This window comes from Conger conger, chromosome 5, assembly GCF_963514075.1.
Source record: "Conger conger chromosome 5, fConCon1.1, whole genome shotgun sequence".
NCBI lineage: Eukaryota > Metazoa > Chordata > Actinopteri > Anguilliformes > Congridae > Conger > Conger conger.
In genome coordinates, this window is record NC_083764.1 from 55,646,822 (window position 1) to 55,674,191 (window position 27,370).

The 27,370-nt window shown below is 42.3% G+C and overlaps 1 protein-coding gene across 1 annotated transcript in view; it reads left to right on the forward strand.

Annotated features, from left to right (window-relative positions):
• Positions 1-27,370, forward strand: part of tnr (tenascin R (restrictin, janusin)) — a 185,206-nt gene that overhangs the window by 34,014 nt on the left and 123,822 nt on the right. Inside the window, exon 3 of the mRNA XM_061242726.1 lies at positions 18,420-18,462. Coding sequence (XP_061098710.1) covers positions 18,420-18,462 — 43 coding nt within the window. The remainder of the gene's footprint in view (positions 1-18,419; positions 18,463-27,370) is intronic.

Below are 27,370 nucleotides of genomic sequence, written 5' to 3' on the forward strand. Positions count from 1 at the left end.
CACGGCCATTGAGCCCCGGTTTTTTCTCCATTCCTCCATTTGACTGGGATTAATGAAGTATGTGTTCCTCTCCTTAATTATTTGCGGAAGATTGGTTTTACTTATTAAATGTTTGTCACTATCAAATTAGAATTTGTTTATCCATTTCCACAGACTCTGCGTTGCAGAAATGAGTCACATTTTTTCTTTTTTTTCTTTTACTTTGACAAGGAGTAATTGTTGAGTGAAACAAAGAATAACCACGCTTGGTCCCAGACTGATTTGTTTATTCATCTACCAGAGTAAACCGTGTGTTAACAGATTAAAAAGTATAGTACCAACAATATAGACAATTCCAAACTGCTGTTTGCTTTCTACTGCTATCAACAGTGATCTATTTATATGTATTTTGTATCAGTTCAGCAATGACTATCTCCTGATGACAATGATATACTGTCGATACACTCACTGAGCACTTTTTTACATAGACCCGTACACCAGCTTGTTAATGCAAATATTTAATCAGCCAATCATGTGGCAGCAACTAAATGCATGAAAGCATGCAAGAGGTGGTCAAGAGGTTCACCTGTTTTTCAGACCAAATGTTAGAATGTGGAAGAAATATAAATATAAATATAAGTGACTTTGACCGTGGAATGATTGTCTGTGCCAGACAGGGTGGTTTGAGTATCTCAGAAACTGCAGATCTCCTGGGATTTTCATGCACAACAGTCTCAAGAGTTTTCAGAGAATGGTGTGAAAAACATCCAGTGAGCAGTAGTTCTGCTTGCAGAAACGCGTTGTTAATGAGAGAGGTCAGAAGAGACGGGCCAGACTGGTCAAAGCTGACAGGAAGGTGACAGAAATGCAAATATTACATTACAATCGTGGCTCACTGAGTGTATACTGCAGCAGTAGTATAAATATGTATGCTTCTGTGCGTGTGTTTGTGTGCGAACAAATGAATGAGCTACTGATTAATAACTTCCAGAAACAATCGGCTTTTATACTTTCGTCTGTCCTCCAATTATACCATGCGCACAGATGGCAATATGTGGATGATTAAAGCAATTACTCTCTATCGTTAATGTTTCTTTAGGGTTGAAATGGCTTCTGCTCCTGCCCATAGTCCCGTCCGTGGCCCAGAATGCACTGTGAGGATGTTCCCCCTCCCAGGCCTCCTGCCTGTTACCATCATTAAAATATATTTCAATCCCAGGCAGTGAAAATCAAACCAGCATAAAATGAATAGTCTGCCCTCGTGGATTGGATTCAACATTTCTCCTCGTTCTTTTTGAATATACCAAACACGTTTTTTTGTTCATTCGTTTTGATGGTCACTGAACTTACTGTGTCTGAAAGGAAGGGAGTTTAACTGAGGTATAGTAAAAGTACAGCTTGACTCACATAGATAATCGTAATGTATTAATGTCAGGCAAGGCTATGTATCTGAAGCTCTTCATTCATGTTTATGCAGGGACTGGAAGATATAATACAGATCTGTGTGTGTGCTGCCTCAGCAGGGTGGTGCAGGACTGGACAACTTAGCTCCCAACTCAAACCTTCAAGCGCTATTTCACTAATTACAATAAGTTAACAACTTCAATCTGCATTTTATCTGCCATTACATGGCATTTGTTTAAGAAAAAAAAAATCAATTATTTAGTGAAAAATACTTCAAGTGAAATGTCAGTACAAATGTTATTTGAATCTACCTTTCCCCTGAGTCCATCTTTATAGCCTACCGGGAGACAGAAAATGTTTTCAGAAATGCAGTCTGTCTGTCGAATTGCCTGTATGGAGGCTTGTAGTGCTTTTTAAAAACAGACTGATCCCAGGTGTCGTATTATACCCTGCAGTTGATATAAACAATCTTCTCCTTCCTGCCTACCTGTTTGGAGCAGCTCCATATGCCAGCGAGGATGGGGGCAGACCGTATTTCTCATTGCCAACAGGGGATTATTCGCAGTAGATCCTTCTGTGGCAACTGCAGTCTTAGAGTTATTCTTAGTGAACAAGCAGATGGTGGTGTGTTCTGTTCGCTGGGAAGCTTAGTTAGCACTTCATTCAAACCGTATAACCTTAGCTCCCCACCCCTCCGGTGGGTCAAAAATTAAACTTTGATGTCATATTTTACACATTTTCTCTTAATACGCCTGAGAATGAAGTAAATGCAGCACTATCATTAGACTGTTTTTTTTTTTTCTGAGAGATTTCCATGGGAGGTGTGGTAGCAATTAGTGCTGCAGTTAATTAATTGATGTAGTACTCTATTTACCTCTCTGCATTGATTTGCAAATGTCTGTATTTATTCTCCTTATTTTAATGGCTGCCTTTGCTTGTATGAAACTTAGTGAGACTAAATGAACTTCCTTTTTAACACTAGGAAAGTTCCGTGGCTACTCTGTGTTTAAACTAATAGCGGAAACGTTTCCACAACACATCTGTCTGCATTCAGTGAGCAGTTGTCCTGAGCTTTGAGTCATGATATAAATTAAATTGTTTGTTACCTTTTCTTGACAAATGCTGCTTGACGGATTAAGGGATCGGCAAATTCAGCTTGCCAAATTATATTTGTCAAGAAAAACCGCAACACTTACGTAATTGACAGTCAATGCTAAAGACACATTTTGACTGCGCCATCAGACAGACTGTCAGATTTCTTTTTTTTTTTCTGCCGAGAATCCATCTGGTTGAAATTTTATCCCTTACCCCCTCATGAAAGGGCCTGAGATTGAAAAACATTTGTTAATATTTCTATTGACAGCCCATCTGTTGTGGTTAACATGATTCTGACCAAAACAGTCCATCTGCCTGAGCTGAGCATTGCTAGCTCACAGCTCTATAGCTAGCTGTGTTTTTGGTTCAATATTTAAATGATGATAGCAGGGAAAGCATTAAGAATAGTCAATGTCTCTCTCAAAGGTCTATGTTTATCAATACTAATGGCATTAAAACCACGAATACTACAGTGCATATACACTCAGTGACCACTTTATTGAGAATTTCTTAGACCTTTTTAACTTATTGGTCTTATGCTGCTGTAGCCCATCCACTTCAGTGTGCGATGTTGTTCGGAGATGCTCTTCTGCATACCACTGTTATTTGCATTACTGTCACCTTCCTGAGGGCCAGAACCAGTCTGGTCCTTCTCCTCTGACGTCTCTCATTAACAACGCATTTTCACCCACAGAACTGCCGCTCACTGGATGTTTTTTGTTTCAACTCTAGAGACTGTTGCGCGTGTGTAACATCCCATCTAGTGCCAACAATCATTCCATGGTCAAAGTCACTTACAGTTGATCACATTTTTTCCTCAATCTTATGTTTGGTCTGGGCAACATTAGCTGGTGTACAGCTGGTGAACATCTCTACCTAATCTACCTAACGTGTATATGTGTGTGTGTGTGTGTGTGTGTGTGCTTGTGTGTGTGACAGTAGCGAAGCGACATTGTTTTATTGTTTTACCGGTTACCACTTGAGTCGGCCCCACGCGTCGGTTGGGCATGAAGTCCGCGAGCTCACGCAGAGCAATTAAAGAAACAGCGGGTGGCCTGGTCTGAACGCCACCGCAGGAAAAGCGTTTTGTTTACGTTATTGTAGCACTTGAAAAGGTCCTAATCATTTCCTCAGTGAAGGGTAGCATCGACCTGCTAAAAATATCTGCTCCTCTTGTGAAGAGATGGGCATGGCAGTGTGGATCAATAGCCATGCAGCTCCCGTGTCCAGCTCTTCTGATTGGCCGGAGAGGGGTGGGGGGGGGGGGGAGGTTAGATGGATGGACCGGGGGCGCACGATCGATAGCCCATCCCTGCTCTGAGAGAGGAGAGACGGTGAACTCGGGGGAACAAAACTCTGCACACTGGAAGAAAGCCTGGCTGGAGAAATAAATGAGTTGGAGGGCCGGGGGGAAAGGGGGAGGGGGTGGGGGTTGGGGGTTTGTTTTGGCTGCTGTCCGACTCCACCTTTCCACCCTATAGCCTCTATAACCAGTTACACACTCCTTGCCATATGCACCACATGCACAGATACACACACACACACACACACACATATACACGTACATGCACATGCACACACACACACACACACACACAGACAGACATACACTCACACACACACTTATATACACGTATATGCACACACAGACACACACATATACATGTAAATGCACACACACAAGCGCAGATACACACACACACTCACAGATACACACAGACACTCATGCACAGATACACACACACACATATACACATCCATGAACACACATAAGCACAGATACACACTCCCACACGCACAGATACACGCACACTCATGCACAGATACACACATACACACACATACACATATACACGTACATGAACACACATAAGCGCAGATACACATACCCACACACACAGATACACATACACATATATACATACATGCACACATATGTACACACATATCACTGTGACATCTTGTGATGGCTGGCTTGTCTCTCGTGGGGATATAATGGGACAGATAGGTACCTGATTGTTAAAGTCCCATCAGTCCAGATGATTACTCTTACAGCCACCATTCACTTCTGCAATGTATATATAATACAAGCCTTGACTGAAAAGTAGCAGCCTGGGACACTAGCTGGAGGCAGAAAGCAACAAGCAAATAGAAAGAAAAGTGATCATATTTAGTTCCAGTTTTGAAAATAAATGCATCTTTAAGTACTGGATATATGTTATTTGCATCCTACATATGCTATACATCTTCCATAGATCCTGATTCATTTTGTAATAGGCTTGTAAAAAGGCATGCTAGATGTTTTTTATGAAATGTCTGCCCCAATATTATGGAATGTATATGTAATAATCACCCTGCATCATGAATTAGCATCTTGGCTGTTCAGGATATACAGATCGGATGGTAACTGTCTGAAATCATCTCTGTTATGAAATGACACGTGTTCATTTAGCAGTTTGGAAACAGGATATGGTGCTATCGATATTGCTGTGCCACGTGTGCGTGTAGAATTGACTTTTCTGAACGCCTAGCCGAGGGCTTCAGCGGAATGCAAACCCAGGCAAATTGAGTGGAATTGATCCAGGAGAATAATTAATCAAAGTCAGAGAGTCTCTAAAGGGCAACAGGGCTTGTGTGTGTGTGTGTGTGTGTGTGTGTGTGTGTGTGTATGAGAGCGAGAGAGAGAGATAGAGAGAGAGAGAGAGAGAGAGAGAGAGAGATCAGAAATAGGATATTTGTCATTTTTACATAATTCTCAATTAAATGCAAATGTATTCCCCTCACCACAGTTAAGTTCAGCAATGGTGAATATAGAACTATAATTACAATATTTCAGGGCGACATTGGCTCCAGAGGTAAGAACGGTCTTCTGAGGGTTGCTGGTTTGATCCTACCCTGGGTGTGTCAAAGTGTCCCTGAGCAAGACACCTAAACACCCAAATGTTCCTGACAAGCTGGTTGGAACCTTGCATGGCAGCCAATCGCTGTTGGTGTGTGAGTATGATGTGTGAATGGGTGAATGAGAAGCATCAATTGCACTTAACATATTTGGATACAAAGGTAAAAATGAATAACTATTTGTATCTGTACACCTCTGTTTGGTGTTGAACGAAATCAGAGTAGTACCACCGAGTTTCAGGACAACCTCTTTATTCATGCGTCATTAAAACAGAGGAAAGCAATTCCCTACCTGACCCAACAAAGCTTTATTTATTCATTTTTTCAAAGGTTAAGTTATGTAAATGCATACATTATTGTTTTTCCAATGACTATGAACAAGAGTTTCTTAGTGAGGAAGATCCTTCTGGGATATCGTGGAATTTGCACTGGCTTTCACTGCATGAATCAACAAATGTTTAAGAAGTTGTTTCGACATATAAACAAAGACCAAAGCATCACTTTGGCATATTATGCACTGATCTTTCAGTCAATGACTTTGACCCCCAGACCCCCTCCATCCCATGGTGAAAGTACTGGGAGTGACCCGGAGTAAGCAGTCAAGGAAAAGCTTGCCGGTTACTCTTTGCCGGAGGGCTTATCTCCACTTTCAGGCGCACCTCTGGGTTTTAGGTGCCACAGCAGGGAAGTGAGCTGAAATATATTTGCGAATATATGCAAATATATGGCATCCTACAATGCATCACTAATCACCTGGCTGTCTCCTCTCCGCTTGTGGCTATGCTGCCAGCATTCCGGAGTACTCCTAAAAAACATAAACAACACGTTCGCTTCTTATGAACTATGAAGAATCAACCATCAACCGACGCCATTGTTTATTACTGCCGTTTCTACAGTTTCATCAGTTTAGAGTTTTTAAAATAGTTTTTTTTTATTTATCTCAGAACAAGCATGAGCAGTTATTTATATTTACACAGGGCTGTACCCATGCAGGGCCTAATTTTAGCGTACCTAAAATGTCAGCAAGCCTTGGGTTTGTGTAATTACACAGTACAGCACTAATGGGCACTGGAATATGTTTAGTCTTAGGTAGTATTGAGCATGCTGTCTGTGTGCATAATTTATTGTGATTGGCACGTTGCAGCCGCCCACGTTGGGATCACGGCCCGTCAGCGCGCCTTCCGAGCGGTCAGTGCCGATGACAGATGACGAGGGCAGGAGGCGATCCAGAATAATTGCCGATAGTTGCTGTTATGCAACAGTCTTCAACAAAAATCTATCTGAATATCGATTGAATTAAACCCCCCGTGGTCCGTGGAAATGGCCGTGTTCACCTTTTCAAAGTCGGAAAGAAAAATTTGTTTCACAACTGTCAACTGTTGCAGATCTCGGAAACCCCTTATGCTTCGGAGAGGGTGGCTTGTGTGACATGGCTCACGGGTTTAAAATACAGACTCTGGCTGTTTTAACGATTTTGTTTTGGCATTATGGCAAGTGAGTATTCTTTTGTTTGCGAGGCTGCAGAGGCTCACATCGCATCTCTTCTCCTGGGTGACCTCTTGAGCGAGGTCAGCCCGTGGCTGCGAACGTATGCCGACAGGACAACAATGACATGATTGATCTCTGTGGCATGGATAATTAATTATCTGGTGGCACGACAGATGTTTGTTTATTAATAAGTCTGTGACGTCCTTTGTGGTCTCTAGTGTACGGTGCGACCCGAAACTGGAGCCATGGTGACCACAGGTGTCTTTGAGGCGCCTGCCTAAAGTTCTGCTTCCTCGCACAATTTAGATTCGAAGCAACAGTAATTACGTTAGTTACGTATGAACGAATGCCTTTTCGCACAGAGAAACACTTGCCTTGTACTTATTTTGCTAGATCACATTGGAAATGTGTGCATTGCTGTGTCCAAGCCAAAAGATGCAGTGCATATGCTATATAAAGGGATGTTTAATGTTGCCAGTATTATCTGGTATACCCTGTCACGAGGGTCTCATCATGAATGGGGGCTGAGTCGGTTAGTTGGATGGATTGTCACACCACATGTCATGGTTTTCTGAATATGTACTCCGATATGAGAAGTTTTATTATGACAACAGTTCCCAAACCTGTTCGATGGATATCCGCTGGCTTCAAGGTGTTCATTTCAATCCTAATTTGGCACGTGTGGTTCTATTAATTAGTAGCTCAACAAGATCTACTCTTGATTGCGATGTGCTTTGTTAGGGTTTGAGTGAAAGCCTACGGGATGGTAGAACTCCAGGAACAGGATTGAGAACCACTGTATTATGATAATGTGGGTTTTTTTAAGAGTGCAAAAGGGGACAATCCACCACTTTGGTATTTTGCACTTTATTCAATCATGTATAAATAGAGACAAATAGAGAAGGACCACAGCTCAAAAGGTGCCATGTTGGGGATCTAACCTGTGTGAGGGAGTTGTGTATGGCTGAACAGTCTGCTGACTAAGGACTGCACCATTCATCTTACCATCGTTATCTGTTTTGACATGTTGGATAGTGTCACTGTAGTAGTATCTGTGTGTTAGTCTGTTCAGCATATGCAACAGACCGTGACCACCGCCTCTCTAGTGTTCTGGTGTTATTTAAGCCTATAGGAACACACACTGGGTGATCATGTGACCAGAGGAGGATGGAGAACAGACTGTGTTCTCATTTTCACATTTATATTCTATAGATAGACGCAAAGAAAATGCCCACAGTCATGGACAATCAATCAAAAGAAACTGAGGAGTGCTATGTCGATTTTGGTAAGGGATGTTGCCTTATGATGTGTTGTGATAGATACAATATAAATGATATAGCTTAACAAGTGTCCTGGGAACGCAACTGCTCAAAATCTTCCCCTGGCCAAGAGTTTGAAAATACTCCGAACACACATTGATACTCCCATGAGCACAAAGAGTTAGTTCAGCACTATCTGCAGAAAATCTCATATAACTGAGCTGAGATTTTATAATAAAGAAACAAGATGATAACATGGATTTCAGTCAGCTGCAAACTTCACAGCTGAAGGTTTGGTCTCCCCTGACGGTTCTTTTAACATTTCTTTAAAACATTTTCAAAAATCTGTTTCAGAATGCTGGATTATTGAAGGTCCTGTGTATGTTTGCGATCTGTATATGTTTGAGATCTATATATGTTTTTGCTGCAAAAGTAATGCATATTGCCATGGCAATTCAACTAAGTGTATGCTTAAAACTGTCAATCAAGAGTAGTGTAAGGGACAAAGCACAGATGTGCTGCTCTTCATCACAGTCTCAATAGGCTATATAGGTTACATAATATTCATCCATAATACATGTATGTAATATGTACATAATATGTAGGCTGGCCTGTAGCGTGGTTAGGGTACACGACTGGGACCTGCAAGGTCGGCGGTTTGATCCCCGGTGTAGCCACAATAAGATCCGCACAGCCGTTGGGCCCTTGAGCAAGGCCCTTAACCCTGCATTGCTCCAGGGGAGGATTGTCCCCTGCTTAGTCTAATCAACTGTACGTCGCTCTGGATAAGAGCGTCTGCCAAATGCTATTAATGTAATGTAATGAAGGCAAGCAACATTACTGATTGCATTTATTTGATTTCCATAATGGTTTATAATAATCATATAAGTCTACCTGTGTTTGCTGGCTTACTGTACTTTTGGGAAACAATAACTGTCAAAAAATATACAAAGAGAACTAATACTAGTGCACCATTGAGTATCAAATTATCACTTACTTCTATTCTAATCAGGTAAGTGCTTAAATCCAGCAGAACTTATTTTCCCACTTATTTTATGCACTGTGATAGAATGCACAGTAACAGGAAATATGTTGTGCTTAGGTTGAGTCCCATTTCTGTGTGACGGGGGCCTTTAGTCTGTGCAGACAACTAACCCGGCTGCTTATGAGATGACAGCTACGCAGATGTTTCTGTCTGTACGCATTAGGGTGCACTGACACCCCTCCTTGGGGACTGAAGTGGGGGGAGCTAATTGTCAGCAGTGGGAAACGGACGATTGTCGAGGGAGATGGTAATGTCTGCTTGGGAGCAAGAGGTGGGCTCACCTTAAGACTCCATCTATCATGTCCCAGCACAGACATGAGGAGGGATGGTGGTGAGGTCCCCTGAAATCTACAGAACATCCTGTTTAAAGGCATCCTGATCCAATTTTAAAACTCCTTTCAGTTCCAAAGTCTTAAGCCCAGTTAAAGGTACAATAGGTAAGATTATTGTGTTAAAATATTGTTACAAGACCATTGTAAATCCATTCCTATCATTGAAAAAGGCTCACTGACATGTTGACTCACCCTCTACCTGTGTTTTAGTCCTTAAATTCGGGTTTCAAAATATACAGTTGACGGGCCGGCACTCTGTACCAAAACATAGTATAGCTGTACAATAATTGAAAATTGGTTCTAATTACCACAGCCAATGGTGTTTCAACTTCAGCGTGTTCACAGAGAAGGGGTGGGATAAACAGTTTTGTGGTTTGAGCGTATTTGTTGCGGCAATTCTTCCCTTGACTGTTAGAAGTCTGAAATGACCTATCGTGTCTTTAAGATAAAAACTGCGACAGCAAACAAGTCCATAATGTGGAGCGTTCATTAAAACAACTGGAAACACTTTGCAATAAGGTTCCATGAATTGGCATAAACTAATGAAGTTGTGAACCACTACTGAGAAATGTGACAGCACACTACTTCATGATTTGTAGTGCTCAGAAAACTACTTCAAACATTATCAAGTAAAAACAACACAGTTGAATCTATGATTTGGTCTTTAGTTCTGGACTAAAGATCTGACATGTTGAATCTCCTGTAAAATGGAAATGTCTTGAGACTACAGCAGCTGCCCAGTAGAAAACTTGTTGCATAGTGAAGACTTCCTACATACTTGATTGGTGTCTTGGTTAGTCATCAGGGTGTCAGATGAAAAGACATAATGAGAAAAAATGTGAATACCATTAAACCCCTTCTCTGCTTTAAACCGTCCTATAATTCTATATGAAATGACCCTATAGGAAGCAGAATTTGATAGATTTTCAGCTTCTCATTGGAAATAGCTGGAAAGCCTGAAAAGACAGACATAATTCTTTCTGACTAAAGGTGCATTATACGCGTGCAAAGGGCACCCTTGTTGCTAATGTAAATGTCACGGAGGAGAAGTGCCACTCCGTTCTGTAAAATTTCCCAGCCCATTAGCTTCAGACTAGGGGGAGCTTCAAAGGTCATGTCAATAACCCTTTATTCCAACTGCTGTTCATTCATCATTAGAACACCTATTCTCCAGCTCAGGAACATAATGAGCTTTCCATAGATCTTCCAGTCCAGTCCAATCATCTTGCGGGGTTGGTTTCACCCTTCTTGGAAAAAATGTTATTGATGAATGGTTTTAAAACAGACATCAATAGTGCAGGAAATATACACTCAGTGAGCACTTTATTGTGTATTTATTAGACTTATTTTTGAGAATTATTCTAATTCTAAAAAAGTATTATTCTTCTGCTGCGGTAGCCTGTCCACTCAGAGGTTTGACACATTGTGTTCAGATATGCTCTTCTGCACACCACTGTTGTAATGTGTGGTTATTTGCTTTTACTGTCACCTTCCCTCATCAACAAGGCCTTTCTGCCCGCAGAACTGCTGCTCAATTAATGTTTTTTTGTTTTTCGCACCATTCTGAGTAAACTCTAGAGACTGTTGTACCTGAAAATCCCAGGAGATCAGCAGTCTGGCACCAACAATCATGCCAGGGTCCAAAACACTGAGATCACATTCTATCTACATTCTGGTGGTTGATGTGAACATTAACTGAAGCTCCTACTCAAAATGCATAAATGTATATTGTTTGAAAAGCACAATCTTTTCAGCAGAAAATGGCAAGCAGCAGAGCCAGTACTCCACCAGTAAATAATATACAGCATATTTATGTTTGAACTTTAAAGGCATATTAGAATGGAAATAAAAACACGTCAAATAGATTTGCAACAATATGCAGTAGGAGGTTTCCGAAGAGGTCATTCAGAGCAAACAGCCAACTCCTTCATCTCTTGTTTTACTCACAAATGTACAAACGCAATAGCTACTACGTGACATTTTAGAGTTGATATTTATTTAACTGGAAATTAATGGGCTTTTCATTTAGAAAAATAGTGTTGATATAAAAGCATAGGCTTCCAGTGTGATGTTTAACCACAGAGGCATTTCATATGGTTGGAGGTGTTTTGTGTCATTGTAGATTTAGAACACAGGTTTATACAATTATTGCACAGTATACAAGTTATCTTATTAATGAAGTTTCTGTACTGAATTGTACAGATCATAATTATTCCTTCTTTCGTGATTTGAAGGACTGTTGATTTATGTTGCATGCTGGATAATTTAAATAAATGTTATTTGACATTTTTTCAATTCAGTTAATACTAGTAAAATGCTGTGTTTCCTGCTCTATTATTTGTGGAGAATAAGAGGAACAGTGGATTTATTTACTAATGTGACATAATCCTGACCCATTTCTGTTGTTCTTATTAGCTATTGTTATGCGTTCCTATTTATTTTGGGGTTTTTTTTGTAATTCGTTTTTTCAGTGTCAATCAGTGTCAAAGAGCAAGCTTTGTGATGGAAAGTCAATTTCAATCTAAAAGAGACAATAAACAATACTGTATACCTGTCCTATTTTTTCAACTAAGAATGTTGTCATGTTCTAGAATTCGTCTATCCTTGACTGACTGACAAGACCACAGCGTATTCTTCTATCTATTTAAAACCATGGTATATTGGAACTGCACTCCAGTGATGCTGAAGAAAGAGACATGTTTGTTGCACAAATAAACATTGCCATGATGGTAAATGGTAAATAGTAAATGGTCTGCATTTGTATAGCGCCTTTATCCAAAGTGCTGTACAATTGGTGCTTCTCATTCACCCATTCACACACACACTCACACACCAACAGTGATTGGTTGCCATGCAAGGCACCAATCAGCTCGTCAGGAGCAGTTGGGGGTTAGGGACACCTCGACACGTCCAGGGCGGGATCGAACTGGCAACCTTCCAAAAAAAACCTTCATTTTGACTCAACTTGGTGATTAAACTTAATGCTTTTGCTCACAAACACAACGTGAAGCGACGTCGTATGATGCGGCTATGCCCCAGCATTCCCGGCTTCCCTTTGTCATTACCTGAACAAGAGAAATCATCGCACTCCCCCTGGTTAAATTTTTGTGGTGTGTTGAAATCAGTGACATATCATCAACTGAACTTAAAATGTTTGACACTCAATAAAACAGCTACAGAGCTTAAAAAATTATTCATATTATTCATTATTGCATTTTTTTTTCAAGAAAAAAAAAAGAATTAAACTTTTTCGAGGCTCTGTAGTCCTTTTATTGAGTGTGAACCATTTTCCCTTTTTCATTACCTACCATCTTCCTGGATCTCCCTGACTTCTCCAAACTCCCCGACGAGCAGGATTAGAGGGATGATGAAATACAGTGGGAAATCTAAAGGGTGCTGTGTCTCCGTCAAAGCACTGGAGGGCGGATCGGATATGCATCTCATCCAGAATCCTTATCCTTATCCGGGCCGGAAGCTTCTCTCCCGTCAGGATCTCCATTGACTTTCCCTGATGATGCAGCTTAAGAGCCAGTGCTGAGTAAGCTAAGCTGGCCGGCGATATTTAACAGTGATGTATTGGCCCCTGTCTGTGGGTTTGCTAATGTGCTCACCGGTGGGTGAATTTAGGGGGTTAGGTCAGGGGGGGGGGGACTTTGCAGAATGAGGTCCTTGTGCTTTGAAATTAGAAGAGACGGATTCGATCTATAATAGCTTTTAAAAAAGACGACTGAGAAATACTACTACAAAACAGCTCATTTTCCGACATCTAATAAGAAATAAGCCATATTTTATTCAGCAAAAAGCTGATAGTAACAATATGGAATGGAATTACATCAAAACTTTAATCTTTTCTGCTAATTGCTCATTATTCGCTTTGAGAAGCTCTTTTTGAGGGTGTGTAAATTCAGTCATGAATTGTACTTTGGCTGTGATACTTAGTGAAGGACTTGGGTATGGAATCATGGGAGATCAGATGAGATTATGTGTTAATTAAACTATGAATGGGTCAAATAATAAAATACAAATTATTATAAAATAGGTCCAGAAAAGGCTTATTACCTTCACCTTTTTATTTGTCAAAAACATATAAAGACTTTATTCATTTCCACAACTTTTATTCCCCTCAGATATACATTACATATAGAAACATTCATGACAAACCCGTACTGAAAAACATATCCTTAAGTTTTCCATTCTTGCTGAGAAGAATCAAGACCCTAAATTCCAACCTTGAACATCGTTTTGAAAATCTTGGCGGATGTGCCTGTCATTCAATCAAGGCCATGGCTGAGAAGGATATTCCTTTATTTAAGATTTGTGTAAGAGGCAAATCCACGATAGCCCCTTAGACAATTACTCAGTGGCTAAAGTGTTGTGAATTGTGAAGTGTGCGCATGTACACAAAGTTCTGGTCTGCCTTATAAAAAATGGTGGCCTTCAATTTGACTCAACTCGGTGATTAAACTTAATGCTTTCCCTCACAAACACAGTATTCTAGGTTAATGGTGGATTGTTGAAACTGTTTTCTAGGATGTATGTGGAGGCCGAGCTGACATTTAATTCTGAATCAAAGTTCAAGTGAAAAGTTGATACCTTACCTTGTGGGCTCTGGAGGAAGGGAACGTGGGACTCACACACAGCAGAACGGTGATGTGCTGCTCCATTGCACCAGTATACTCTATTAGGTATTTATTAGACTTATTTTTTCGACTTCTACTGCTGTAGCCTATTCACTTAGAGTTATGATGCGTTATGAGTTCAGAGATGCTCATCTGCATACCACTGTTGTAATGTGTGGTTATTTGTGTTACTGTCACCTTCCTGTCAGCTTTGACCAATCTGGACATTCACCTCTGATGTCTCTCATTACCAAGGCGTTTCTGTCTGCTGCTCACTCGATTTTATTTTATTTTTATTTTGCACCATTCTTTACAAACTCTAGAGATCAGTGTGGATGAAAATCAGTTTCTGAGATACTCAAACCAACAATAATTCCACGGTTAAAGTCACTTAGATCACATTTTGAGGGTTGATGTGAACAATAGCTGAAGCTCCTGACCCATATCTACATGATTGTATGCATGGCACTGCTGCTGCACAATTGGCTGATTAGATAATTGCACGAGTAAGCAGGTGTAATAAAGTAAAAATTTAATTTGGTCTCGCTGTAGTCTTTGCTTGCCTGTATTGGTGCAAAGTTAGGCACTGGGACACCTTTGCTAGCTACTGCGAGGAGGCCACAGCTTCCAGTCTGCTATTACTCAGAAGCATGGTAAATCTGTAAAACAAGCATGCGCATTCATGGATATATACACACACAAGCATGCACACACGCACAAACACACACACACCTGTTTCGGAAATACTTTCTTGCTCTAGTGGACACAGGAGTTGAGAGCTGAGCTGACAACTGGCAACATTGTAATGCAGCGGTGGTATTTAGAGAGAGGACTCAGGGGAGGGACCTTGGCTGCTTCTAGCCGATCACACAATGCTTTAAGATCATGTTCCATTCAGCATTATGTACACATCCAGCTATAACATGCTGTAAGGTGACATTTTAATGCTCCCAATGAACTCCTTTGTCCCTTCATTCTGCTATGGTGCACACAGTGGTGGAGGTACTTCAGTGCACTTTCGTTATTAAAAATTATCTAAAGTATGATGTGTAATATGGGATAGCTTATTTCATTTTTTGCTCAGAACGTTATTGTGGCCATTCATAATAAACTCCAATTTCTGGGTATTGTGGAAAAATGAAAATATGGCATTAATAAAAGTATAATGTGCTTTTAATATATTATAATTTTATGTTCCCAAACAAAAGAGACATTTCTGTTTTTTTGGGTTTTTTTGCATATTTATTTTGTCCCAGTGTTGTAGCATCACAATAAGTCATTAATTTCCCCCATAATTCATTTCAAATTCAAAGAAGAGAACTGACTTTGAATTTTATCCATCCTGTGTAATAAATACCAAATTGATCTTAATTTCTTCACCCAGCTCATTTGCATTGAACAGGACAGAACAGCTTTTGAAATGTATTTTTCTTATTACTGTTGAATAAATAGCGTGTTGTAAAAAAATAATTACATTTGTGAAACATTCAGGTGTTGCTTTTGTTGCTTTCACAAAGGGATTATGAATGAGTCTCTGCGGATGTCCCAGAATTCAATGCTGGCAATGTCTGCCAGAAATATATATATTTTTTTACCCAGAAAAGTAACTTCATTTGTCTCATACCATAGTTCTCTTGTACATAGCAGGCTACATTACTTCCTGAACTGATACAGTAAGTTTTGCTGGCTTTGTTTGCTCGGCATGCGTAACCTTTCCTTTGGGAGATAACCCAACCACGCCTGTGCAGTCGTTTGGAAGTTATTGCTGGCTGAAAGTTTGATTTTAACACTGAAACGTGGCTCTCCACACATGCAGGCCTTTCAAACTTTGGGTCATCAGCGCACTAAAATGGAGTCCTGCCAAGATGATACAGTGAGCCCGGCGTGTAGCCAGCGATAGCCTGCCCACTGGAAGCAAACAATATCGCGTGGATGCTGGGGCAACTCGACAATAATCAAATCCCAGCAATACAAAGCCGCGATAGGAAAAAGATGTGTAGGAGAAAATCTGACAAGCTGCTAAATTGCTTTCCCGGGGCGAAAATGAGTGTTGCTTTTCCAGGGGCTGGGTGGCTGTCTGCTGGCTTCCGTTTGCTTTACCCCAACAAGTCCATGCTTGAGCCAGACCCGGCTGAGACTTTTAAACCAGAAGGAGCACCGGAACCTGGGTGGTGCACAGGCTAAGCGCTAATCCAACTCCTGTGGCTTCAAGCAGTCAGGTGTAAAAGCGCATCGGTGTCTTGTTTAACACGTACCCTTGTCGACCCTGACTTCCCGTTGACCAGTTCCATGTGACCTTGTCCAATGGCAAAGCAGTAGAGTAATAAACAGGAATGAAATCCATGATGTGTTTGTGCTCAAACCACTCCAACCATACAAAACCTATTCTCGTGTCTAAGGCCAACACACATAGATGGCACAGCAGATAGCATGTATTTAAACTATGGAGTGAAGTATTCTACACGACGACCTGTCGTGGGGGATGTTTCGCATTCAAAAGAGATCTTCTCAGTAATTCCAGTATTCGTTTTTTCGCAATTCCTTTCTTTCTGATCGAGTTTGTGATGTGAAAATGCGCATTGCCGAACCGGAGTAGGCCGCTCGGCTAAATAAGAGAAATGATTTCACCTGCTGTTTTCTTTCATAAAAGCCCCTGAGGTGAAACACATTTCCACAGCTATTTATGTCACAGGTTCCATTAGGAACGGGAGCGACTCCGCTGGATACTACACACTCTGTGAAATCTATGCTAACGCTAATGCAGGAACCGGTATTGTTCTCCTCGCTATGTACGACACAGGCTTGGGGTGGCAAATGTTTGCAGCAGTGAAATGACAGGACATTGTACTCCACACACGCACACACACGTATACACACACATGCACATACACACACACGCACGCATGGATACACACATACAAACCCACGCACAAGTGTAAAAGCACAGTCACGCCCACATGCATGCACGCGCACACACATAAACAAACACAAAACAAAAATACGTATACAAGCATGCATGCAGGCACACACACTCACACACACACACACATACACACACACCACTCTGCACACATCTACCCAATGGTTAATTAATGCCCACTGCCATCTTTGGTGACATTATCTGAGCTGAGATTTCTGGGGTCTAAACCTAAGGTGGCACACATAAAAACCCGAGATGCTAATTTGCTCTCTGACAGAAACATCTCCTATCTAATTATGGAAGAAGGAATGGAGAGATAACAGTTTCTTCAATTTCCCATACAGTATCTTGTTGAAAAGATTTAATGGATTTATAAGGGATGCATTTTGTTTTTTGTACAAAGTAAAGCTTTACTTGTCAGAATCACATCGCATTAGTTTGTCTTTTGTAACTTTGCAAGTTTTTCTTTTTTGTTTTATTTGAATGGGAGAGATTGTTATTTGAGAGGTAGTGACATTTATTTGATGACCGGTAATGGCTATTTGCTCAGATAGGTATGGCCAGGAGTAGATATTTGAGCAGTGATGATTGTTATTTACCAGAGAGTTTCACCTTATTTATCGCTGGAGTCTGAAGTTGAGGTTTGGTCAGTATTTGTACGCTGATAAAACAGTATTTGCTCTGTCAGACCTTGTTTGATCTGTCACAGTCAGAACGGGTCACTTTATTTATTCTTTTTTTAGGGTGCCAGTTCCAGCAATGGAATCATTTTTTAAAAATGATTTTTATACAAAATCTCTAAATTTCTTCAAGCTGTTGAATATTTTTATGCGGTAATTATACAGCATATCTAAGTCTCTCAGATTCTCATGGGAATGGGAGTATCTCACGCTCAAGGAGTAGATGACTATTATAGGCCTTAATGATCTGGGAAAGTACTATTTGAATATGAAAAACAATGATGTGGCAGCACAGATAAATGAGCAGTCATTTCTGTAATGATGGCTGGTGCTGCTGTGGCCTCTTAGCTCTGCCCACATCTCACCGAAACTCACTGCATGCGCGCTTCTCGGAAATTATTATATTGCTCTGTCATTAACTAATGTAGTTTTGCAACGACCGGCACTGAAATGATGGAAAAACACTTTTGTGTGCAATGCCATTCTTGCTGTTTATACAAATGCTTAGTCCTATTATAACAGACAGTAGGGTGAATTCAGGTAATTTGAGACACCAAACTGGTGGTGAGGGCAGACTCAGCAACTGAATTGACAAAGAAGTCCTAAATTCACCCTATTTACTACTTTGTCAGTATTATCAGAGTTATGTTTGTATCTGTACTTTATATCAGGTTGTTTATTTCATCTTTCTGTCTTCCAGGAAGTTTCACTCGGTCCAGGATACTCCTCCAAGCGACTGAGAGGTGAGCTGTGCTTAAAAATAATTTTCCGGTTAAAATGCCTGTGTTCAAACATGGCCGGTCACAGAGGGAATGGCCAAGGATCAGGCTCCAGAAACATTATGCTTCTTTGATTCGGAAACAAACGGCAGTGTTTCTTTTTTCATACACTCACGAGTTCAAAAATCATCAAGCAAACACATTCAGAACTGTGGCCTGTATTGACTAGCAAATTTAAGAAAAGCTTTACCTTTGTTAAAAAATTTAAAATTGTAAACCAACATTAAGGGCAAACATTGATTGAACCCAAGCATATGTTCTTTGAAAAACTTGTGATTGCATTTATTTGTAAATGAAAGTTAAGGACCAAGTTAAGTAGTTTGACTCCAGGCCCATGTTTTTGAGGGGGAAAACTAGTGATTGTATTGATTTGTAGTGGAAGTTAGTGACAGATGTAGATTGATTCCAGGCCCATGTTCCTGAGGGGAAACAGTAGCGATTGTATTTATTTGTAAATGAAAGTTAGGGACAGGTGTAGATTGATTCCTGACCCATGTTTCTGAAGGGGAACAGTAGCAATTGTATTTATTTGTAAATGAAAGTTAAGGACAGGTTTAGATTGACTCTAGGCCCATGTTTCTGAGGTGGAAGAGAAGCGATTGTATTTATTTGTAAATGAAAGTTAAAGGACAGGTGTAGATTGATTCCGGGCCCGTGTTTCTGAGGGGGAACATTAGCGACTGTATTTCTTGGTAAACGAAAGTTAAGGACGGGTGTAGGCCGCAGGTTGAGGGCCGTGTCCCCCACTTCTCTCCGGCAGTCGATGGGGCTGTGCAATGAGGCGAGGTGAAGGCAGAAGCGGCTGGTAATGAAGGCCGCCCTCCTGGATCGCTGATTACAGCCAACCGCCGTCGAGGAGTGGGGTCGCCGAGCCGGGCGTGCTATCAGAGAGATATCAATCTGGAGAGTCTGCTATTACACCCCACCAAACCACAGGCTGCAGCGCTGACACACTCCGCACTTCTCCAGCCCGGGAGAGATAGGGCTTCTGATTGTGAAGGAGAGAGCAGTCTGTGGGCTGCTGTCTGAGTTATCAACATATCTTCTGAGAATAATTGAGACATACGCTTAGCTCTTTTATCAAGAAAGGTAAAATATAGATCAATTGTGCATCTCTCTCTCTGTTTTTGTGTGTTTGTGAGAGAGAGAGAGAGAGATAAATAGAGATTGCGTGTCCTTAAAGATGCCAACACGTTCTGTTTTAAATGAAAAGTGAAGTGAAGGATAAGTGAGGGAATTTATGGTGCCTTTTACACTTTTTTTTGGAAGATCGTTATGCAGCTCTGTCACAGACGAGGTCACCCCTCAGAGGGGGTCTCGGCAGTGGCATTCGGGGACTTGGGTCAACCGGTGTCACCGACACCAGCAAAAAATCCCGCATCAGCACTACAGAATCCTGGAGTGCCAACACTCTCCATCTCTGCCTCTCTAAAAGACCAATCCCTCTCTACGTGCTCAATCTGTCAGCTGAAGAGAGACAGAGAGAGTGAGAGAGAGAGCAGAAAGGATAGACAGAGAAAGAGAGGCGAACACAGAGCGAGAGTGTGGAGGATGAACTCCAAGTGAAAACCCAGCCACCGCTTATGTCAGGGTCGATCAATGGGACGTCTCTCAAAGAACAAGCTTCATAATGTGCGCTATTCATAGCAGAAAACAAGCGGTCCCCTGTTACGATAATAGACAGAGGAAGTGTAAACACTGCGCAGTGTGCGTGAAATCAATGGGCCTCTGCCGGTCCTGCCTCCTACGAGTACACGTCGGGTGATAGAGGAGGTTTATTATCCTGACAAGGCTGCATTCAGGCCCTTTGTCATGCTGTCATAATGGCTCCGTCGCATCGATGCGAGGGGTGTCGGGGCAGATTGAGTCATGCGAAGAGAGGCTCGTTCCCGGGGCCCTCGTCTCGAGGGGACCGCGAAGCACCTTTTGTCCCCGGGCATGGAGCGTCCGTCTTGCAGTGGTACCACTTGTTCACCTCGGCTGAGATGGAAAACGAAGCACTGTCCTCACAATGCTATACACAAACAAATACGCAAATAAAGAAAGAAACAAATAAACAAATAAACAAATAAACAACTAACTAACAAAATAAACAAACAAGTAAGTATGTAAATGAGTAAATAAAGTAAGTCAGTAAATAAATAAATAAATAATGTCTAATAAATACTTCTAGAAGTACTGTGTCTGTTCTGGATATAAACATATTGTTTAAACAACATTTATCGTTCGACAGTTCATGATTGTTCCTTTTCGAATCACAGCAAATAAACACGTCAAGGACCTGTCAAAACATTTTATTTACAGAAAGTGTGAAAGAATATAATTATCACATTTGTTTTTCCGAGTGTGTCCAGCTAAAAATGGCCCATTAAAAACACCTGCCCACCTTTTGTTCTTTAGTGATGGATGAGAAATAGCAGCCATGCCCTTCCTCCCATTTTATTGTGCTGTCAGTCAAAACCATGCCATAACTTTCATTTAAATTATGATTTATGTACTGTATAAAATAGGTGTTTTATGTGAGCTTTTTTTTTTCACAGAAAAGTTGTTATGGCAGTTTCTGTTGTTGAATTACTATAATATCTTTAAGGCTGAAAACAAAATGATTAAAATGTAGAGTAAAGAAATAAAAAAATAAAAAAAGCATGACTTTTGTTTCCTTTTTCACCTAATCTCCCGGAAACTGATCTGATCTTTTCTTGCAATGGAGCCGGTTAGCAAAACCATTCCTAATTTCAGGGCACACTTTACTGCTGAAAAATAGTCGACCAACCAGACATTCTATTTTCTCAAACATTTATTTATTTCTGGGACTGAAAGCATCCACCCAAGTGAGATTCCTAAAATGTAGGTCCGCAGACCATGTATAAACAAGAAAGAAGGCTAGTACTGATGTCAGCTGCAAAAGACCTTGTGGCGGGGTGTCAGTGAGAGTCATGGCGTAGAGCCGCTGCATTGTGGGAAATAACCGCCTCTGGCCATTTTAAATCCAGATGAAACGAAAAGCGTGAAAAACCGCATATTAACCTGAAAACACCCCCCCTCCTCCCAGTGTGGGAGCTCTCAGGCAGAGAGCCTCCCACAGAATCTGGGAAGACAGGCCTCAGGAGCTACGGAGGGTTGAGGAGGAGCAAACGCCCGACAGTGGTGTTCACGGAGGTCTCTCCCACCCGGGTCACGGTGGGCTATACCTCCAGAACAGACCCAGCTAAACACAAAGGCACGGCCTGAGCTGATTACTGATCAGCCTCAGCTCTGCATGCCTGGTGTGGGTCCTGCAGCTCTCTCAGATGGTGGGAGGGAACTGGGATAATAAAGCAGAGATGGGAGATTAGGGTCGTCGCTTTCGGCGTACTTTCTGGCTATGTTTCCGAGAGCCGAGATGTTAAAGACTGCCGCTGTAATGTATCGACCAATCAGAATTGCCATTATTCGATTTCTTGTTACCAACATGCTCTGTGATTGGTGGAAATGTTCTCTTTTTCTGAGAGAAAAGGAAACAGAGTGCGCAAACAGAAGAGGAGCACACACACACACACACACACACACACACTCACACACACGTCCTAGTTCATGGCAATGCATTCACTGAGAAATGGGAAATGGTGCATGCTGCCAGCAGGATAGCTCTGGGCACTTTCCCCCTTGACTAAAATAGAGGGGAGGTATAATTCCCCACAGCTGGTCATTGAAAATGTGTATCCAGTGAGATAGACAATACGCTGGTGCTCCACAACGATTTGGATGCATCAGGTTCAACACGCAGCCCACGGTATCAGTTATCTTATCAGTATCATTCATGCGTGAAGAAATAGAATACACTATTATGGGACTGATGAGAGCACTACTACAACAAAACTGTATCCGATGTGGGAATACAGTCCCTGGCATTGTGAACCTGCTGATACAGGCACAATAACGGTTGATGAATAAGCACAATATATTCAAGCTTTGTTGGTATTATTTAAGGACCATTCACCAGTTAAGCTCAGATATGTACTGAGATCTAAGATGTAAGAAAGGTGTTGTCACACTGGGAGGACCCAGGGAGATATGGAAAACGCCGTTTACACTGACGTTTATTTTGATTGTGTACAGAGAGAGAGAGAAAATATGAGTGCGCAAACAAAACCAACAGAAGGGCATTGTCCGTCACCCTCATGGGATCCGGATAGAAAATAACTGAAATATAACACAAATCGAACAGCTTTTAAGCTCACTCTACCGGGCGCTCAGCTCCTTCTTGGTGGCTATGTTTCCACAGTCTCACCCACCTACTGTGGAAAGAAGCACATGTTCTATTCTAACTCCTGGACTGATTGGTAGTGCTATCCACGTGTGCCAACTTAACCAGTAGGCGTGGTCCTCGGATTACCCTGCTTCCTTCCCGCAAACCGAGCCTAGCCTCCGCAAGATGTAAACCATATAGCCTACATACATATATCAGTGCTCTAAGTCATTATTAACCTACTTTATTTGATGTTTCTAAACTTTGAATGAACAGAACACCCAATTATGGTTTCCTGTGAAGATGAGCGATTCCTTCAGCTGTTTGAGCCTGGATCTAAATCAGCCTAATTAAAATGAAAAGTATCTGGTAGCAAACACAAAGTGTATCTGCATAAGTCTTCTGTCTCAAAGGCAACGTTTCCTAGCAGTACAGAATGAGATTCTGGAGAGCCCACTTTGTGCCTGATAGACTGTGGCAAAATAGTGGGTGAAAAGAGATGAAGAAAGAACAGAATCCAAAAGCCAGCAATACATTTTGTGTTTGCCTCTAGTGAAGTACAGAACGGAATGTCCGCATCTTCATAACCGTATTGATACTGACTGACATGTTTAATTAGCAATTAGTGATTGAAAACTGTTTCACTTCCATGCAATTTATATGGTATTCTATGCTCAGTGAGTTAATGTTTTGTTGGACTGCTTACCCTCTAAGAGCATGTACAGTATGCGCTTTAGAAAAAATGGAAGCTATTTGATGCCCACAGCAAAGGGAAACTCTTCATAACCATCATGTCGATCCTTCTGTTGTGCGCACAGCAGGTATCAAGGTTGATCATTCTCAGCCATTTACCGTGACCGTGCAGTGCTGATAGTGTCGCCATGATCGTCAAAGCCAGTCAGTTAGATTTACTATTTTAATTTTCTGCCAGCAGCCAAATGTTTCAGTCCCAAAGAGGTAGTTTCAAGGTTTCTATCCAGACATAAAACAATTCAGTGGTTAGGGGTGGAGGAGCAGGATATGTTTCCTTTGCTCTTTGAAATTACTGCGTTCACGTCTTTCTCTGCCTCCTATGCAACGCAGAAGGACCTCTGACAAAATTAAATGTTCATGTATCGTGAAAATGTCATTTGAATACTGCTGTGTCCTGTATCTGTGTTGTGTTCACTTGCCTCCATTTTGGAAGTTACTGATATGGGAAGCTATACTGATGGAAATTGCATTACAAACCCTTGTGCTATGGTGGAGGGCAAAGTCTTTCGACTATCTTTATGAAAGCAGATGTCTCCAGCAGCTCTCAATCTCAATCTGCAGCTCCAAGATAAACTAACGGAACTGCTGATTGGCTCAAAGGCACATTTCTGTGTGTACCTCAGACTCGCATAAAGGTCTCGCAGGTGAAGGAGTGAAGCGGGGATAATATTGCTTTCGTTGTGTAACATGTTTCTCTTCCTTGCTGTCGCTGTAAAAGGAGAGGAGAATTATTGCGGATTTTGAAGACATTAACCATGACAGGTGTCGTGCTTCGAGGATAATAAGATGATAAATTGGTTTGGATGACTTTGACACAATCTTTCTTTTCCTCAGAATAAGACACATCGGAATGGCTAGGTTTAGTCAAACCCCTGCAATTTCTTTAAATGTGTATAAAACATTACTTATATCATTAAAACAAATGCAGTAGAGTGTCATTATTATTGTGAAGCTTAATGCTGGGTTAATATGATTCATGCAGTATTGCTGTTCTTGGCAATATATTTCTCAAAACACATATTTTCTAACATATATACTGTTATATTTGGTCAAATAAATAGTGGAAATGTGGATGGTAGGCAAACTACATATCCAAATAGCAATTACATACATTGTCCCTTACAAAACAAATGAAAATGTGTATTCCCAATTCCCAATTCCTATTTTTATTATTATTTTTTGCATTAAGCTTGTCAGTTATAACTGAATTCGTTTGGTCTGACATTGGTAATTATATTTGTCAGGCCCATAAAACTGAATTGGCATTAACAATGATAGCACCTTATTGGAACAGCTTGTGCTCAAGGTGTCCTGATAGTTTTCCATTACTTAAAATCGGGGTTTAACTTAGTGTTGAATGTCTGGAGCAGATTGAGCGTACTTGCTGATTGGTGACCAGGGAACTGACAGGCTGTCTCTGGATCCCTACTCAGTCACAAAGGTCTTTTCAAGCATCTCTCTCTCCCAGCTGTACTGAATGCTTTCCAGACCTTGAGGGTAGCAGTCTTTCTCAGACAGGGATGAAGCCTGCTCATTCAAACTGTCTCGCCCTGTCAAACTTATTCAACCTGCCCCAAACACTACATTTAATTACGCCAAGATGTGCATCTGAAACCAAGATGTGCATGTCTGGCCCTTTGCCTCTCAAAAATAATGCCGTTGTCAGGGACAAAGTGATTTGTGTCCTTATTTTGTTTGCAGTGCCGGTCTGTAACCATGACCTTCAGGTGACCTTAACAATACGACTTTCCATGAAACTGTGACATTTAATGGATGGCAGTCGTATATATTTGATTGCAAGTAGCCAGCAGGTGGATGGGCAAGGAGGACCCATCTAGGCACAGGCTATAACATGTTCGGTACACGGTGAAGATGGAGAGGTGGGGATTGTGTTTTGAGTTGTGTGGCCAGGGTGAGCATCAGCCTGGGATTACAATAATGATCTTCTTCTGGTGCCATGAATCGGTCTGTTGTGGACGTTTTCTTTCAAAGGCTGATACCTTATGCGCTTTCTCTGGCTAACTGTCTTACCATTAGCTATGGTGGTGTGTGTGTGTGCCCTCCTGATCTTTCATAATGCCATTCATATGGAAGCACATGGCACATTATTTATGTTTTAGCTGTTGTTTATTTATAAGTTTTATTGATTTATTGCAGATTATTATTTCGAAAAACATAAATAATGCAATTCCTTGAGAGGAGAGAATGAACCGGTTATTATGTTCACCCTTTGGGGTCCACTTTAGATCCATGTCTTTTTTTTAATACCGGGACAAAGCCGTTGGACAAAGCGGCAGCATTTTTTTCCCAGGGTCGGTCCATTACATCAGCTCCACGGAGGTTTGGGGGGGGGGGGGGGGGGACCGCTATGTCACGCGGGACGAAGGGGGCGAGACGGCGTTTTAATTAACGCCGGCAGATTTACAGTCGGCGGGAGGGGAGGGAGGCGTTGCGGGCGGCGGCCCGGCCGAGGACGGAACGCGGCCGCTAAAAATGACGGATGCCGCGCCCCGGTCCCGCTCCCGCTCGCAGAAGACCCCTCTGAGGGATTGTGGGAGAAATGAGCGGTGGCGTGGCGAGGCCGCACGGTAATGAGGAAAAATAGCGCCGGGGCGTTTGGCCCTGACGGACGGCCGGAGCGCCGGGGCGGTCCGCGGGGCCCGAGCCAAGATGGCCGCTCTCCACCGCGCCCCGCAAATTAAGCGCCGTCCGACATGTTCCTCGGGGCGTGAATAAAACAGGCGGGGTGACCATTCAAGCCTCCCCCCCCCCCCCCCCAGCTCTCGAAAATGTCCGGAGCGACTGACATTCGTTATCCTCGAATGCCCTCGTCCGCACTGTGTGCTCTCATCCAAGCCTTGACCGGATTTCTTTGTCTTTTCTGCGCTTTTGTGTGCCTTTTTTCGGAGTCACTGAAGCACTGAAGACATATCCCCGGTTGCTAGAGGACACAGAGAAGAGAAGAGAAGAGAAGAGAAGAGAAGAGAAGGCGCATCTTCTTCAGCACAAAGATGGTGTGTGAGAAAGTCTTAAAAAACATATATATATATATATATAAAAATCCCCCCCACCCCGTGCTGTCAGTGCAGATCCCCAGGCATGCCAGGTCAGATGGGAGGAATGCACGCTTGTCAGGGAAAAACCCGGCGTACCCTTCTTTGATTCCTTCCGTGTTCGGTGAATAATTGCCCAGGCATCGGTGACAGGCCGCGGCCAGCGAAGGCTCTAATTGGGGGAGGGGGGGATAAGAGTACCAAATGTCAAGTGGTGCTGCCGACTGAAGGCGTTTGAGAGCTGTCAGTCCCGCGGAGCGGAGGTGCTATTCCACAGCCACTGGCGGAGAGAGGGGGAGCGGGAGAGGGGGAGCAGGAGAGGGGGAGCGGGAGAGGAGGAGCGGGAGAGGGGGAGCGGGGGAGGGGGAGCGGGAGAGGGGCAGTGGGAGAGGAGGAGCGGGAGAGGGGGAGCAGGAGAGGGGGAGCGGGAGAGGAGGAGCGGGAGAGGGGGAGCGAGAGAGGAGGAGCGGGAGAGGGGGAGCGAGAGAGGAGGAGCGGGAGAGGGGGAGCGAGAGAGGAGGAGCGGGAGAGGAGGAGCGGGAGAGGGGGAGAGCGGGAGCGGGAAAGGGCGTTGAGCGCAGTCCGAGATCGCTCCCTGGGCTGGTGTCAGCCGCCCCTCAGCCTGGCCACGGCGGTGAAAAGGACATGACAGAACTCCCCTTCAGGACTGAGAAAAAAGCCTTTTCACATTTCACTTTCTGTGCTTGAGCCCTCTATCAAATGCACGAGGTGCTAATAGAGTTTATATGGTTCCAAGCAGCAAACCCCTTACATTTATCTTGTTGCCATGTGAACCAACATGCGTGTTAAAAGCACAATATCGTTATTACCTTTTGTT